This window comes from Zonotrichia albicollis, chromosome 5, assembly GCF_047830755.1.
Source record: "Zonotrichia albicollis isolate bZonAlb1 chromosome 5, bZonAlb1.hap1, whole genome shotgun sequence".
Classification (NCBI taxonomy): Eukaryota; Metazoa; Chordata; class Aves; order Passeriformes; family Passerellidae; genus Zonotrichia; species Zonotrichia albicollis.
This window is the reverse complement of record NC_133823.1, coordinates 51,156,766-51,173,668: the sequence shown is the minus strand read 5'-3', so window position 1 is coordinate 51,173,668 and position 16,903 is coordinate 51,156,766. Positions and strand designations below refer to the sequence as shown.

At 37.5% G+C, this 16,903-nt stretch overlaps 1 protein-coding gene across 6 annotated transcripts in view; it reads right to left on the bottom strand.

Moving 5' to 3' along the window:
* Nucleotides 1–1,991: 1,991 nt before the first annotated feature.
* Nucleotides 1,992–16,903, bottom strand: part of ACOX3 (acyl-CoA oxidase 3, pristanoyl) — a 36,785-nt gene continuing 21,873 nt past the window's right edge. For all 6 annotated transcript variants that reach the window (XM_074541684.1, XM_074541685.1, XM_026792631.2 and 3 more), the window contains 11 exons: nucleotides 16,524–16,620; nucleotides 15,935–16,117; nucleotides 14,516–14,638; nucleotides 12,792–12,912; nucleotides 12,205–12,324; nucleotides 11,106–11,219; nucleotides 9,635–9,750; nucleotides 6,886–7,060; nucleotides 6,336–6,403; nucleotides 5,563–5,649; nucleotides 1,992–2,411 (listed from right to left, as the gene is read on the bottom strand). In XM_074541684.1, coding sequence (XP_074397785.1) covers nucleotides 2,292–2,411; nucleotides 5,563–5,649; nucleotides 6,336–6,403; nucleotides 6,886–7,060; nucleotides 9,635–9,750; nucleotides 11,106–11,219; nucleotides 12,205–12,324; nucleotides 12,792–12,912; nucleotides 14,516–14,638; nucleotides 15,935–16,117; nucleotides 16,524–16,620 — 1,324 coding nt within the window. In that variant the 3' untranslated portion in view covers nucleotides 1,992–2,291. The remainder of the gene's footprint in view (nucleotides 2,412–5,562; nucleotides 5,650–6,335; nucleotides 6,404–6,885; nucleotides 7,061–9,634; nucleotides 9,751–11,105; nucleotides 11,220–12,204; nucleotides 12,325–12,791; nucleotides 12,913–14,515; nucleotides 14,639–15,934; nucleotides 16,118–16,523; nucleotides 16,621–16,903) is intronic.

Sequence of the window (16,903 nt, the reverse complement as noted above, 5' to 3'; positions counted from 1 at the left end):
TGAACACCTGCACTGAGCTTGCAAACAGCCCTGGTGAGCGGCCACCAGCACCCAGTGGCTGGGGATGCAGGATTTTTTAAAGAGTGAATGCCCAAGGCCTCACAGTGCTTGTACTTATTTAAGCTTTGGTGCTCAGGTCTGTAACTCCTGCAGTCAACCAGGTGCCCAACAGTCCCATGAGGCTCTAAGCTTACTGCAGGCTGTGACATTTCAAATTTGGGGTCCATAACTGTGCTATTTTACTGAGTACCCCACTCTGCCTGCCCATAATCAGGTCCTTGCTGGTGCAGCCTCTGCTGTGCTGGCTCTTGTTGAAGTTAGGAGCTTTTCAGAACAAACAGCACTTTTTCCTGCCAGTTTGTACAGTCCCTATCATCAGAGAGAGGCACAGCTTGTATCAGGGAGTTTGGCTGTTGCCAGAATAGTCATAATAAAGAAGATTAGCAGGAAGGGCTTAGGGATATATTTTTACAGGATGTCTGTTTATCTTGTCATGTGCTTGGTGAGAATCCTTGTGGTTCACCAGGTATCCAGGTCTCTGCTACTGTGACACACTTTCACTGTGTTTTTTTTTTTTTTATTGGGATGAAGCTGGCTTAAGTTATATGCCAAACACCTTTGTGCTTTTTTCTGGGCTACCTAGGCCTCATAAACAGACTTACAGTTTATACACAAAATTTACACACAGCTGTTTCCCAGCTGTGGGGAAGGAACAAGAAAAGACTCAGTCTTTTCTTATGGACTTACGGAGAGCTCAGAGGTGATGGTGAAATCACACACGTAGGACAGCAGAACAATGCTGCTGATCAGCATTGATAGTGCAGAATGGGGACTGACAGATCAATGCTACTACATTTAATGCAGCATGGCATCTCTTCTCCATTTGCCTTTTTCACTGCCAGAGTTCCTGGTGTTCACACTGGATACTGGGAATTACAAGTTCTGCCTCTTTCCTTCTGAGACACTTATTGGATGCCCCATTGATATGGAAAATTCCTAAAGATAATCATGACACCCCATGACTCCATAACATCTAATGATAGGTGTTTAGCTGTATTGATCTATTTTTTATTCCATAGGATGATGCCACCTATTGGACTTTTTAGAGCCAAAACAGTTCAAAGAAAATGAACACTTTATACTGGGTTGTTTTTTTCAGCAAAGAAGGTTAAACTTCCCTACAGTTCAATTGCAAGAAAAAGAGCTTCTATCAGGACATCCTGAGCTAAGGAACCTCATTAGAAAAGCAGAAAGAATAGAGGCAGAAAAACCACAGGCAACACTGACTATATCTGGTGAAGAAAAAGAAATTAAGGAAAAAAAAAAACAGTTTAACAGGATAGCTTTTATCCATTTTTTCAATGGGACTATAAACAACAGCCATAGCATTTCAGACTTTTTCTTTGGATTTTTTGTTTCTAAACTGAAGTGTGTTGAGGGTGATAATTTTTAATTGACCTTGAACTTGACGTGGTAAAATTATTAACATTTAAGTCTGCTCTGAGTCTGGCTAAGAAGTTATCTTCACTGAAAGAACATTCCTTTCAGCTCAAAGCTAACAGTGTGATTGTTTCCAATTTCCCACTTCTGAGCTGAGACAACACAGGGTGTGCCACTAATGAGAGCCATCTCTCCACACTGCCACGTTAGTGTTTGGTTCCTCAGAACTGGGGCAGCCAGCCAGCTCCCAGAGACATCCTGTGCCCCCAAGGACAGACACCTGCCTCTGCTGACACTGAAACCATTGCTTGTCCTGACCTCTTCCCTTCTGGTCTTCTGAAAGGCAATACAGCTTGGTTCTCTGCAATCTGAGGACAGGGGAGCAGAGGGAAAGATGCTCTCCCAAAGTTCTCTCACTATAATCATAGTACAGGTTTTGTCCAGACTGTCCTAATTTTTTTTTTGCCATTATCAGCTTATTCATAATCCCTGATGGAAAATGTTTTTTTTAATTATTTACCTTTTGTAATATGAAAATATCAACAAGAGAGTGATTGGAAAATCTTTTTAATATAAACTTTGCAAATCAATGATTAAAATAAATCTTCATTTTTTTAAAATTTAATTGAGTAAATATGTATAGTGTGCAAATGTTTTGCTCTTGATCTTGTCATTATTATGTTAACAGTCCCTCAGATCAAGTTGGACTTGATTTCAAAGTTATTTTAAAACTTGGCACCTCCTGGTGAAAATCCCTTCAATTTTCATCATTCATATGGCCTCATTTCCTCCTGATGTTTGTCACAAGGTATCCATCTCACGCCCATCCAGACTCTTAAAAGCTGTTTGGTTTACAATCTTGACCTCAGCCTGCCTATAACAGGTTTATTCATGCAAAATTCTGCCCACCATGAAGGTCTGTTCAGAACTTTGTTGCCTTGAAGGATCTCTCCCCACATATTTTTGTATAACTGTAAAATAATAATAAAAAAGGATTAATGCACAGAGAAGAAACAAAACATCTGCAAGATAAATTATTAAGTTAACTTATTGGCTGAAATGAGATTTTAATTGAATTTCCAGATAACAAATGTGAATAATTATGTACAGGCAAGAACAAACAGAACAATAACCACAAAATTTCAAAGTACTGTAAACATCAGATTTCTGTGTAAATCATTTAGACCTTGCATCCTTGCATAAGAGCAGGAAACCAGAAATCTTTACTATCTCTGGTTTTCAACTTGACAGGAGTTGTACTATCAAAGGTAGAAATTTGGAAACAAGATTACATTAAGCCAATCTTTGTTCTGTCCAAACCTGAGGGCTGTGTCTGAAAGCACTCGTGGACAGCTGCTGTTATCTTTGTTTGAACACACTTCTGGAAAGGAACAGAACTTCTTTCCCAGTGTGAAATGTTTGATTTGAGCATAAGAAATTCTTCTCTCAAGAGCAGATTGCTTATTTGTCATTTTACTAATTTGTAATTTTTTTGCAGAAGGGTTAAAAAGAAGAAAATTTTGCAAAAGTAGAATTTTAACAATATTTGTTAATTCATAATTAACAAAAGCTTAAAACTTTAAATAACTTTATAGGAAAACCAGGAAAGAAAGAATATATTTTCAGCAGTAAGATAGAACAGTGTAACAAAATAATAATGTAGTATAAAAGCAGTCAGTGAGGTAAAGTGAAATGCCTTTTTTCTTCATCAAAAGATGCTGTGATCCTAAATAACTGGGATGACTTAAATAAATATTGAAATATATTTAATATTAAATATATTTTACCTTGATTACATGGGCTAATGCTAACTACTTATTCCATTCTAATTTTGATTAAATATTGTCTAACAAGTTTTAATTAATCCTGAAATCAATGTGGCAATACCTTCACAGACTTAGGCTGAGATTAAGATTCACTTTTATGGAGGAATAAAGATTCACTCTTAAGAAGAAATTATCCACACCATCAAAAGTTCCTTTTAAAGAGAATTTGAATTCTTCTTTAGGGCTTAAAGCTGCCTATAAAAAATTTTGAAAACTTTCCTCAGCTCTAACTATGATCTGTGGCTTACAGTGCAAGGCACTCCACTGCAGCACAACACAATTGATCCTGAATCAAATTCTCCTTTTTGTTATCCTTGGATAATCTATTCTTTAAAATACTGTAATTTTTACTAAAATGTTTGCATTGGTTCTTAGAAGGTGCAAAGCAATCAATGAATAGAGGATTAAACATAGACAGCCAGGAGACAATGATCTTTAATAAGTATTTTGAGTGAGGGATTGGCAGCCTTTTGTGAATTTCAGTTGAAAATATTTACACAAGTTGAAAATCACAGACTTACAGGCAATTCAGAAAACCTTCCTGAATTTTATGGAACATGGGTTGAATAGCACTGATTAAAATTATTTTCTCAATGATTCAATGAATTTATAAAAAAGTAAGTACACAAGGAAGTGTTTAGATTCCTACATGCATTTCTCATATACTCCTAATATTAGTATCTAATATTAATGAGTCTCTATGGCTTCTGCATTTGCGAGAGCTAAGAGGTACCCAATGAAGAGCCAGCCAAATCCATCATGACAGCTTTATCAGCAACTGATAAGAAATCTCCAGGTGACTGCTAGAGAGGAGATACTATTATAGGAATGGATCACTGTGTACTTGTACCATATTTTACATTTCTGCCTATAGCATCTGCTCACAGCTTCTGCTAGAGACAAAAACTGTGTTAAAATGGGCTTTTGGCCAACACAGATACTCTTAACATTCTAACAAACCATGTTCTTTCTCCGAAGAATTACTTTTGAAGCTTCCCTCCCATGACCTCTTGCATTAATTTAATCCTCAAAAAACCTATAGAAATGGAAACAAAGTTTCCAGTGATGATTAAAGCCCTCTAGGAGATGGCTGGATAGGTAGAGCCAGCCTTTCCTGCCTCGTTTGTAGAGACTGCTAACAAAGTAATCATTGTGTTAGGTCAGCTTAGAAACATCTGTTCTGCCCTCTGTATTGCTGGATCACCATGGGAACAAGGGGCAACTTCAGACAAGAATTCACACGAAACACTGAAATCCACGGAGTCTGATGCAGCATTCCTGTCAAACATCCTGGCAGGCTCCCCAGGCTCCAGGGATTGTCTGCAGCATCCATCCACACCAACCCAAACTACTGTGCTGTGACACTGGTCTCTGCAGAATAGTTATCCCACAGCTCAGCCCTGATGAGTAGGTTTGGCTCAGTAAGCAAGAATTTTGCTTTGCTGAGATTTTGGAATAAAGACAGATCTTGAAATATGTAAAAAAAAAGAGAAAAAAAAAAAAAGGAAGGGAGAGAGCAGGAGCTGTTGTAGCCAACTCCATGGTGCACCTACACTGAGTCCCGCTTGTAGGTGTGGTTATGCCACTTCAGAAATGATATGGCAGAAGCAGAAAATACACAGAGAAAAAAAACAAGGTCTGTCAGAGGAATGAAAAGGCTTCCACAGATGGTAAATAGATAGGGACTGGGACTAGGAAGTATTTTCTAACAGCAATCATAATTAAATTGTAGAAATGATGGTGTGATAAAAACCAAACGACAGCTGAATTTGAAAATGGATGGGAGAAAATGGAGAATAGCTACATCTGTGGCTACTAAACAGAATGATACCAACAGAACCTGTGACATGGGACATCTCTTAAACTGCCAACAGCTGAGACATCAGGAAAAGAACACCTCACTTTTTCATCTGTTTCCCAGTGTTCTCTTTGGCCATCCATCCCTGTCAGCCACAGAGTATTCTGTGAAGTGAATCCAGTATGGCCCTTCTTATGCTCTTAACTCTAGCTTTGCGTAACTACACCAAAAAATTTCTCTCAGCCCTCTTTCAGTTGAGTGCACAGATGCCTACAACAGCAAATTACAGCAATACAAGTCTCCCACTGAAGTGTATCTCCAGTAAATGAAAAAGTTCATTTTCTGCTGACATCAATTTAACTCTGGTAGTATTTTCCACTGAAAAATTGTCTTTCTTTTCTTTCATACTTGTGAAATGTCTTGAATATGTTAAGGCTAATTACAGGCAATAATCTTCTTTATGAATAAAGTTACAAATTTTACAATGGGTTTTCTTACCTCTCCACTTGCTTTACCAATGGCAGAATTTAGAATGAAGTCAGAAGGTGCAAAGGCATCAACCAGGGCAACTGCATCATCTTTCAACTGTTTAAAACCAAAAGAGACACATTTGACAACTTCTGCAGCTGTCTAAGGCTGAACTACAGAGCAGCATAAAAATTACTTTCATAAAGTACCAACTTTGATAATTTAAGAGAAATCTACAATTAGTAGCCTAGATTTATTTCAATTTCTTTAACTCCCAGGGTAACTGCCAAAAAAGACTGTATTTCAAATGTTTTCCTCCTTTACATAGGGGGTTTTAAACACATTTTAACCAATATGGTGCTGTTTACACATATAAACACATACCATTTTGGACTTTAAAAATATAATGACTAGATTCTTCTTTGAAGTTTTGCTGACCTGCAAAGAATATGTTGCAGTTTGGAAAGCTTTAGTGTTAAGAAAAAAACCCCACAAACTCACTCAGAAATGAAATAAAAAGAACTGTGTTGAAATATTTCACTGGCTTTCCAATGAAGATTGCAAGGCCACAAATGCTATGGTGTTGTTTGGTAGGACATATTGTTTTCCATTTATTGAAATAAATTAAGACTAGATTCAGGGTCAGTGAGTTTCTAAACTTTACAGAAAATGATTCAGAAACCAATTATGTAATAGCCAGTTAACTTACCCCATGAAGTACAGAATAATCTGATGACTGTAAGCTATGTATCTCATTTTTAGTGTTTATATACTCTATATTGAATCACAATAAACAGGCTTACCCTGTAACAGAGCTTCAGAATAGCGTCCTGAATAAATTTCCCAGGTTGTTCCCCCGAAGCATAGCCACCTTAAAAATATTCACAGAGAAGCTTATACTAGTTAAGATTACATTGCTAAAAACTTTTTGCCAAGTTCATGAGTTTAGTAGTCAAGAGTAAGTAACTGCACCTGTGTAATTGAACTGACAGTCTTTCATTAATGAGCTGACTGCAAAACTCTTAATCTAAGCTATGCAGAGCCTTTTGCAGAATGAGATGCACTACAGCATCTTGCTGCCTATCCCTCATCCTGTCACACAAGCACTGGATCACAGCAAAACCTCTTCTCTCTCCATCATCTCTGAGGTAAGAGAGAGACTTTTGGGTTAATTTTTCACTGCAGATTCCTGCTCCTGAAAATTTGGTCGGGAATGATTGTTCTGTATTAAACAAGCAGTAAGAAAATTCTGTAACATAAATCATCACTAGGATTCTCTGCCCTGTCCAGGGAATCTTTTTTGTACTTTTTATAAAAGTGACATGCACAGCACATTCAGGGAGCTGATCTCACCTTGGTAGAGCACAGCCAGGTGTTTACTCAAGGACCAGAGCCCATAGAGAGCACTGAGATGCCTCAGCACTGGCTGCAGAGCTGCTGGGACACTGGGATCGTGGCTGTAGTCATGGAAGCGCTGTATGGCTGTGTGCTCAATGAAAGCCAGAGCCAAAGACCGACAGTAGTACACCTGAGGAGACAGGGGAGAAAAACACTGAGGAACAAAACACAAAGAACCAGCCCTCAGCCTGTGCAGAATGGCATTGGTGAAGTTAGTGGAGTTCTGCTGATTCAGGTGGGATGATCTAGAGGGAGAAATTCTAACAGCAGGAGAAAACACTTTCCACAATGTCTGTGCAAAGGTTAGTTATGGAATGTCTCATGAAATGCCTATTAGAGGTAAGACTGATGCCTATTACCAGTTTAATTTGGCAGTTTCAGCCAGGCTTTATGGGATCAAGAAGCTACATGAGAGAGAAGACAATGTAAAATCAGGTCTGCTGATTTTAGGATTGTTAAGAAACCTACGTGAATCTAAGAAGAAAAAGGTAGGTTTATATTTATTTAATATGACCCAGAGTTTTATAAAGAGGATACAAATCTTCCTATTGAAAAGTTACTACAGTACCTTCAAATAATAAACAAAAATCTGATCATGTCAGCATGAGTGGATTCTGTAGATGGAGTGCAATAGATTGCAGTATGTTTTGAAGGAACTATTCAACTAGTCCTTCCCAACTATCTGATGAGAAAGACAAGTCACCAGTTACTTTAATGCAAAGTACATAACCTTAAGTGATTGTATGTACTTACACAGGAACACTTCTTTCACTTATACACTTCAGCTTTGCTATATGTGCTGCCATGGAATAGATTACTGACTGACAACATTCTAGCTGGTGAACAGCAGGGGAATATGATGCCATTCCTGTCCTGGCTGACTTGCTGCAATGATGTAACTCATTTTTGTTTTAAGTTGGTTTTGTTAAGGTTTGGGTGTTTAATTTTTTCCGTGTAGAATTAGTTGATTAGTTTTAATTCTTTTCTTTTAAATACTTGCAATACCCTTGCATTTAGATCCACTGCAGCCTGTAAAGAAAGCATATTCCAAAGATCACTGTCTCTCTCGACAGCAGCTGCCAAGTGGCACACTTATGTCCAAGCTCAAAAACATTTATAAATTATTATTTACACCAAAATACACATCCTCTAGTCTCTGCAGCATTAAGGAGGACTGACCCCTTACTAGATGTGTTTTTGAGATAGGCTAATTCCCTAGTCAGAACGAAATGCATCTTAACATCCCAAATGAAACATTAATAATTATTTTCCTGTTGTTCTCCCCTATAATTCTATTTTCCTCTTTCCCATTGCTTGCACTTCTCTACTGTTTCTATCAAGCTGTGCCCAAACCAAAATAACCTAGGGATAGGCTAGGAATCTCTTCCAGATCCCCCATCGTATGAACAAATATTTTGTATTAGTCAACCACTGGGCTGACAGAAAAGTGTTTCTTCATGCCCAGAAAGTTTTAAATCAAATATATACATGTCTTCAAAGCATAGCTTGTAAATAATTTTCAAATGTTTTTGAGGCATGACATTTAAAATAAAAAGTCCTGCTGTCCTGAGGATGAATCGTAGGGAGAAAAGAAAAACTAATGACCTAAAGCATACCAACACCTATCCCAAAAGCAGTTGTGTGCCTGAACCTCTTTGAATTTTAAATATAATAGATAAAAAAATTTTCATACCTCTGAGCTCACCATTCTAATGCACTGGCCCAAACACCAGCTTCACCAAAACCTGGCTAACTGACAGGCAATCATCCTGGAGTTTCTGGCAATTCCCAGTCTGGATTTGACCCTGAAGAATTTCTCTATAAGCTGCTTCTAGGTTAAAAGCATGAAAGATTTTTTTTTCCCCCCTATTAGTGGTTTCACACAGATCATCCCCTGTTGAAGCCGGGCTGGGACTTTCTAGGTGCAGAGTTGAATGTTGACTATTCCTTCCTGCTGTTTTTTAGCTTTGCAGATAAAGTAAATGACACCAACCATCTTCAGGGAACTGACCTTTCTCAGTGACAAATGACAAGTGCTCATTCCTTGGATGTGAGCCAATTTTTCTCATGGAGGTAGTAGAGGAATCTGGTGAGCTTAGGGATAAATACTGAAATTTGGAGTTAAGCCATTCCTAGCTGTTAAAACTCTGGTAAGAGAGTGGATCTGCTATATGTAAATTGTCAATGTTTCCTTTTCAGGTTCCAGTGCTGTCAGTCTGGTATCTTTCATGAGTACTTTGCACTATAGGAATTAGAGATGAAAAAGACCTATTAGGTCATCTAGTTTACCTACCTGCCAGAGCAAGATTCTTTCCTACAATATGTATTTGGCCACAAGTGCAGATGGAGAAGTAATAATCACATGCTGCAGTGTATTTAATACTAACAGATTTAGTCTTCAGAAGTTGTGCTATCAAAATTGCAGACATCACACAGCACATGCCTGCAACTTTTCTGAAGGGAAATATATCCTGAATATATCCTGGAAGATTTCTACTGATGGTAACTGTCCTCATGCTATCATGTTCTGTCCAATGCACATGGTCAGGTATTAAGTTTTATAAGTATTAAGTATTAGTTATCTGACTTGCTGCTTTATGGTTCAGGAAATCGTACTTTATGACAAAAGAAGATAAAACTAGCAGAAATTGAAAGACTTGGATGAAAAGAAATGAATAAAATAAGAAAGATTATTAAGTATTACCTGACAGTTGTTTTTTGCCTCAAAATCACTTTGTCCAGCCTGCTTCTCCTTAATCATTTTTAGGTCACTTTCTCGGAGCAGGTAGCAAACCAACCATTTATAAGCTGCTAAGGGAACTATGAAAAAGAAAAAAGCAAAAATTTTAACATTCACAGTTATGATGCAAAAAGTCACATGAAAATTCTATTGCCAGCCCCAGATTTTGTTACTTGAGATGAAAAGTGAAACCATCAATTAATCAATCCATTGACAAGTCACTTTTTCCATTAATGTAGATACAATAAACATCTGGGGACAACAGTCAGATTGTGAGGGTACAGTTGAAGACATAATCATGTCTGGCCATACACTACTTCAAACTGACCCCAAGCTGGAAGACAAGGTGTATCCACAGCTCAGTTTACACTTCTTACTTAAATAAATTTTTTTGCTGCTTCTTTTTTCCCCATATGAAGACTTAGGCCTGCAAAGTACAAAGTCTCTTCTGAGAATACAAGAACAGAAGACACTCCACAATTACAGGAAGCATGTGACTTGCAACACAGTTTTCACTGGTAGCTGAATGTAATCACATTTAAATTACTAGCTTTTTACATAATTGTGTCATATTTCTAAGAGCAGCCTAGAACTATTAAGGTAAAAAGTTATTCAGCATGAGGTCCTTGCATGAATCCAGCTTGTTTCTTAGCTGAAGATTTCATGTAGAGGATACCTTATGGCATAGGGAGTGTTCACATGCTGCCTAAATTAAGGCATTTAGATTAACAGTCCAGTTTGTAACAGAATGGATCAAGAAACAGATTTTGACATTTTTAACTATGGTCTGGTTCAGTAGGTATTGCATGAGAGGAGAGAACATGTGCAGTTGCTCTCTTATTAGGTTTTGGTATTCTTTTTAACTTTTGTGTCCAAGGGCCAATCTGGGCTCAGTGATACACAAATGGGAACAGCATCTAATGTCATACTTGACTTGATTATAGCAGAGTAAATCAGGAAAACTACAGGAAACTCTTTTTCCACCATTACTAATTTTTCACTACACAACAAAAAGCACCTGTCAAAAGCAGATGAACTTCATGCCTTTTCAACATGCTTGTAAATCCCTTGTATGGTTTTCTAAAATAAGCTATTTTAGTGATAGAAGATAGTGGCAATCAATCCCCTTAGAACCAGAAAACAGCAATAAAGTGGCGAAAAACCCTAACTCAGAGATGCTATTTTAAGGGAACAAAAGAGAAAAAATAATATCTGATGTTATCCTCCATTCCAGAAATTAATTTGGGGGAAATAGAATGTATTTTGAAATGCAAACTATGTTCTTAGTAAATAAAAATGCATGTAATACAAGAAATGTCAGCAAATATGACAAATATCTAATAAGCAACAGAGGCTGAATCTCAAATCTCTGGATCCTTTCCATTGGAAAGGAATTTAAAGTTCTAGAATCAGTCTAATAACAGCAGAAGCCTACCTGAGGAATCCAGGCAATCTTCAACACTAATGGCTGTGAATTTCCAGCCAAGAATATGATGGTAGTCTTGCAAAAAGTTTATTGTTCCCAAAGGGGATTCAAAAGGAGCTTTATCTGAAATACCAGAGAAAATAAAAATGATTTATGAGAAAAGAAATCAGACGTTTTGGAACTAAAAGCCTATTACAAAGCCATGCATACACTTGACAGGCCAAATGCAATTAGACCATAATACTCATTTTATTATGGCCCGGTCCAGCCAAAAGAGGACTGGTAGACAAGTGTGGAAAAACCTGACATCACTGCCTGTAATTATTCCCCATAAGATTCAACTCCAACTGCTGAGCTTTCCAGCTCTGTAAGATGCTAGTGAAACTCACTGCTGGAAAACTGAAACAAAATCTAGAGAACTCCAAGATGTGGTGATGGACATTGCTACCAAGTCAGGTGATATGAACTGTTCCAAGTACAATAAACAGACTTATGATGACTTTACCAATACAGAGTCACAGAATCATAGAATGGTTTGGGCTGGAAAGGACCTTCAACATCATCTTGTTCTAACCCTCCCATCCTGGACAAGGGCACTAGACCAGGTTGCTCCAAGCCCTATCCAGCCTGGCCTTGAGCAGTTTCAGGGATGGGGCATCCTCAAGTGCTCTAATCAACCTGTGCCAGTGTCTCATCACCCTTGCAGAGAAGAATTTCTTCCTAACATCTAATCTGAATCTCTCATCTTCTAGTTTAAAACCAAAGGCCATGATTCTCTGCCCATGTAGACAGACAGCTCTTCAGACCAGGATGCAGTGCTGAGGTAATTCAGTTGAACTAAACTGCACTTCTCAGGGAGTAAGATATGGCTTAACCTGATTAGGGATGGCAAAACATCTAGTTAGCTGCTGCAAGACAGGAGACAGAATATTTCTTGCAGCAAATATTTCTGTATTGTGAATGTACCATATGATGGGAGTCTGAAGCACATTATTTATGTTCCACAAAATTATTAAATGACTGTAAATTGCTTTCAGTATGAAAATACCTCCTAATTCCATTAGCCACACACTGTTAGGTGCACTAAGATTCCACAATGAAAACATACCTCTTATGTAATTCATCCAGCTCATTAAGTAGTTGCTGGTTTGCTGAAGCAGGACATTGTTATCTCCCTCATATGTGCAGTTTGGATCATTGTCATTTCGGATTTCACCCAGACGATTCACTTAAGAACAAGTGCACAGTTCAGTATATTGCAACATATTAGTAGAAGCTAAGAGAGATTAAATAATTATTCTGTCACAAATTCTGTCTATTCTCGTAAGTAAAACTACTGTTACAAACAGATGAGCTTGAAAATTCACTGATTACCTTGTACAGTAAAGATTTTAGAAAAGTGCTGCATTAAACTTACAAGAGAAATTTTCATCTATAAAGTCTGCATCTTTAGATTTGAAACTGAGACTGAATTACTTGTACAGTATGTCTAAATGCTGGTGCAGATCCTGTATGGGTTTAGGGAATTTTTTTATGACTTCAAGTATGAAATAACATTCAAAAATATGTATATGAGGATAAAATACTTTCTAAACACATTACTAAAATTCAGAAATCATAGCACAACAGCAGTCAAAGAACACATCAAAATAACCATTCTCTTTCTGATCAGTGCATGCAGTGTCTGTAACTTACTGGCAAGGTAACCATGCCCTCCACAAGCTTCTCGGCACTCCTGGGCTGCCTGCTGAGCAGTCCAAGATGCCAGTGATTTGCTGGCAGCAGATAAAGCATGAATCTCACGTCCCAAATCAGCCTTTGTGAAAAACAAATTATAAATGAGGAATAACTTTCATAGAAATTAAACTGGTGACCAGCTAAAGCCATAGATACATGTACTGCTTTATAACGAACAATAACTGGCAATACAGACATAAAATTCTCTGAGATTTATCTAAGTGCAAAGTGTATTCTTTGGTGCCACAGAAAACCCTGCCACAACTGAGGAACCTTCAGCTTTCCTACATGAGACAGCAATAATGGGCACATGGGTGCACCTTAGCTCAGCTGTACCAGCAGGCACAGCATTGAGTGAGTTAATTCACCACCTGCCAAGCTTTCCCTCCCAAACATGGAGAAGCAGGTGGTTGAGGGTGGCCTGTCCAGAAAAAGCTTCTATTCCCTCTGTGACATAAGCAGTATCTCTCTCCCTAGCCAGCAATAGGATAGTTATAAAGTTTATTGCCTTACACAGTTCTCACTGATCTTTTAAGCATCAGTTTTGCAAAGAGGAGGAAATTTTTTATGTACACCCTGAGAGACTCCAGAGAATTACAGTGGCCTGAATTTACACTAACTCTGTTGACCTTCTTCTGAAAATGCATTTAGAATTCTGGTTTCTGGACATGGGGCTTGATACAACCAAAGCTTATTTAAGAGCACCTCCCTAAATGATTTTGTTTGTTTTAAGATCTCCTGTAGAACAAAAGGAATTAATAAGAATTACTTTCTTAAAAATTTTAACAGCAGGATTCTTTCCTATCATGACTTTTTCCTGATAGCCACTGTTTCCCCTAAGATTAGTGACTGCACTGCAGACATCCAGAGATGAAGTATCAGGTAAAAACCCGATATCAAACCCGAGTCAAACAGATTCTTCTGTGTTTTGTGGAAAGAGGAGAAATTAAAATACTCTACACTACCATTAGTACAAATTATTTAGTGAGCTTTAGCTGAAAAAAGCTTGAGGACTTAAGAAAGACTTGAGCAATACACAGCAGTACGTAGGCCTTAAAATGTTTTATTGCCAAAAATTATAAAAATATATAAAATTTATATGCTGTAAAAACACAATACTGCAGTTAATTTGATAAGAATCAGTCCTTGCACAGAGACCCATAGATTAAACTATTTGCTCTGTAAAGGGATGACTTTCAGTGGGCTGACTGTGGATGAAAAATTCAGTACTAAGGCTCAGAAGTCAACTTTATTCACTAAAAATATTTATTTTAATGCATGAATTTGAATTTCAAACTCAAGTCAGACTCAGAGAGTCTGTGCAGGAATTAAGATATTTTCAGAAATTTTCACTTTGATATATGCTCCCTGTATAATCATTTACAACAGTTATAAGCAGAATTTACAACATCATAATATATTTATGATAAAAAATTCTGGAAGAGAACACAACCTTCAATCCCACAGAAATCAATAAAATGTTAATCACTCAATCAAAACTAATCTGAATGCTTTTCTAATGCAACTTCAATCAGTACTTTAAATGCCCTATATTACTGACACATTGCTCTATCATTCCTGATCACAAGAAAGCATAAGACTTCTAAATTGGTCTTCCATTGAACAATTCCCAGATTATTATAGTAAGAACTCAGTGAAGAGGAAATATGGAAACATCTCACCTGTCTCTGATTCCTGTCCTTTGCCAAAACACCTGCAAAAAACTCTACAAAGTTCCCAAACAGGGACTTTGAGAAATAATCTAAGGCATATGCAGCAGCCAGATAAGGTAAAAGACGCCATTGCTGGAAAAAAGAAAGAATTAAATTGATTTGATTACGAATTGATATATGTTTTTAATAGTTACTATATTGAACCAACTCGTTGATTTTTACTGTATTCTAAATGGCCATCTGCTTAATAGAGAAGAGAACAACAACCACCTAAAATATAATTTAATTACATTTAATTATGTTATAGGTGGTTATTGTTCTCTTTATACAAGTTATAGTTATATTGTTTTAGTTCTCACATTTCATGAATTTGTGATAAGCATTCTTTTAAACCAGGGAAAAAGTTCACTGAAGCTTTAGGGACCAAAGACATACTTTTGCCATGTGTTTATATAATGTCTGGCATGTCAGGGTAAGTCACGACTCATAAGTTTCCTCAGTACAAACATACAGAGGTTGTAACCATTTCATGGGGCTCATGAAGGAAAAGAAAAGCTGCTTGAAAGTCTTTGCTGTAAAGGAAGAAGGGAATGAGAGTTTCAGCAAGCAGAACCCACAGAACAAGCCAAAACTGGGAGAAACTGAGAGACTCAAAGAACAGTGGAAAGCAGACCTTGGCTTTTCCAGAAATGGTGGAAGGAAGGCACCTTCCACCACTTTTCAGAAATTCAAGAAATGTTTCAACATTGCAAGATAAGTGTCGACCTGGAAAAAGGCACCCACATTGCAAGGACCAACTGGGCAGGTTTGTTTTCACCATTTTTTATATAACCTCTGTCATTCAGCAGATCTGAGTTTTCCCAGTTATTCTACATACAGTTGTTTTATTTTTTTCAGAGCAAAAAGTGTTTCTCATTAGCATCAACTGCAGGTAAACCTTGGTTATAATCCTCTTAAATCACTATTAGCTTGAGAGTTTTCCACAATGAATGTTTTTGAGTTCTATACTTTTAAAGCATACAGGCTACAAATGAGAAACAGCACAGAAACAAAAGAAGCACAGCTATTTTGAAACAAATGCTACTTTCTACTTTCTACATCTGCAGTACTTTTGCATATGTATGTAAGGCAGCCTTTCTCTTACAAGGTTACTATTTTAAAAGACAAATGCTTCATGTTTCTACTTCAGAGAAAACATGATTTTTTTTTTTTGTTTTGCTCTTCCAGAACTTGTTCTAAAAACCTGGTCATGCCAGGAGAAGGTTTTGAGCTGGAATGAACCCCCACAGCTGTACTGGAACGATGCTTCAGGTGACACAGAGACAACTTTAATTTCACTAACTTCAGCATCCGTATTGTGATCTGCAGTAGCTCTGAATGTGAGTCTCATTACATAGAAGTCTGTAGATAGAATTCCAAAGTGTTTACCTGTGTTTGGTATTCAAGGACAGGTATTTCTTCATCCTCAGTGGGTCCAAACTGACGGCGAGCTGCTGAGAAGCGAATGGCTATCGCCAAGGCAAGCTTTAAGTTGGTTGTGGAAAGTCCTGTGATCATAATTCTGCCACTGGACAAGGATCCCAGAGCTGCACTGAAACGTTCTTTAACCTCCTGAATGAATAGAAGGCACAGAATGAATGCTGAGGCTAACATTTCATTTTACCCCCACAAAGATGCAAGTTGGTAGCATGAGAAGAAGCAATTTGGTCAGTTTTGTCTCCTGACTCGTTCAGATGAGGCATTCAGGTGAGACTCAGAATAGTCTTGCCTGAACACAGTCAAACTCTAAACTCTTTGGGATCAGTGGGGTCATGCAGAAACCACAAAGTTCAGTAAAGTCAGCAAGGTGAGTTGAGACATCTCTGAAATTCAATTAAAAAAACAACATTCATACCTCATGTGAAATTGCCAACAACCTTCTTAAGTTCAGGTCTTCCTGACATAAGAGGCCCATTGCTCAGTTTCTCAACCTACTTATACCTTTGTATATTTCATGAAACAAGATCTTGTTTCGTACCTTGATAGAACTTGAGTACTTCCCCTCAGCTGTGACATCTCCAGCTATATTCAGGATGTTTTCTTTTGGTATCCTGACATTGTGGAACATGGCAAATCTGTTTAAACAAATACACAAACAGTATAAAATCTATGTCTACATAGTCTGAGGTGTTTGTATTACAGAAAAAAGGTCACAAGAAAGAGGGGATTGCAAAATTATCTCAGACATATCAGTGAACTGAAAACAGAGCCCATCAGGCCAAATAGGCAATTTTAGGGAAGTATGCCTGGGACAACAAAGCCTTTCAAACTCAGAGTAGTACAATAAATTCAAGAAGAGAAACTATTTGTTATAACTCTTCTGATTTTTGATCTTTTGTTTTAAAAAGATGATTATTA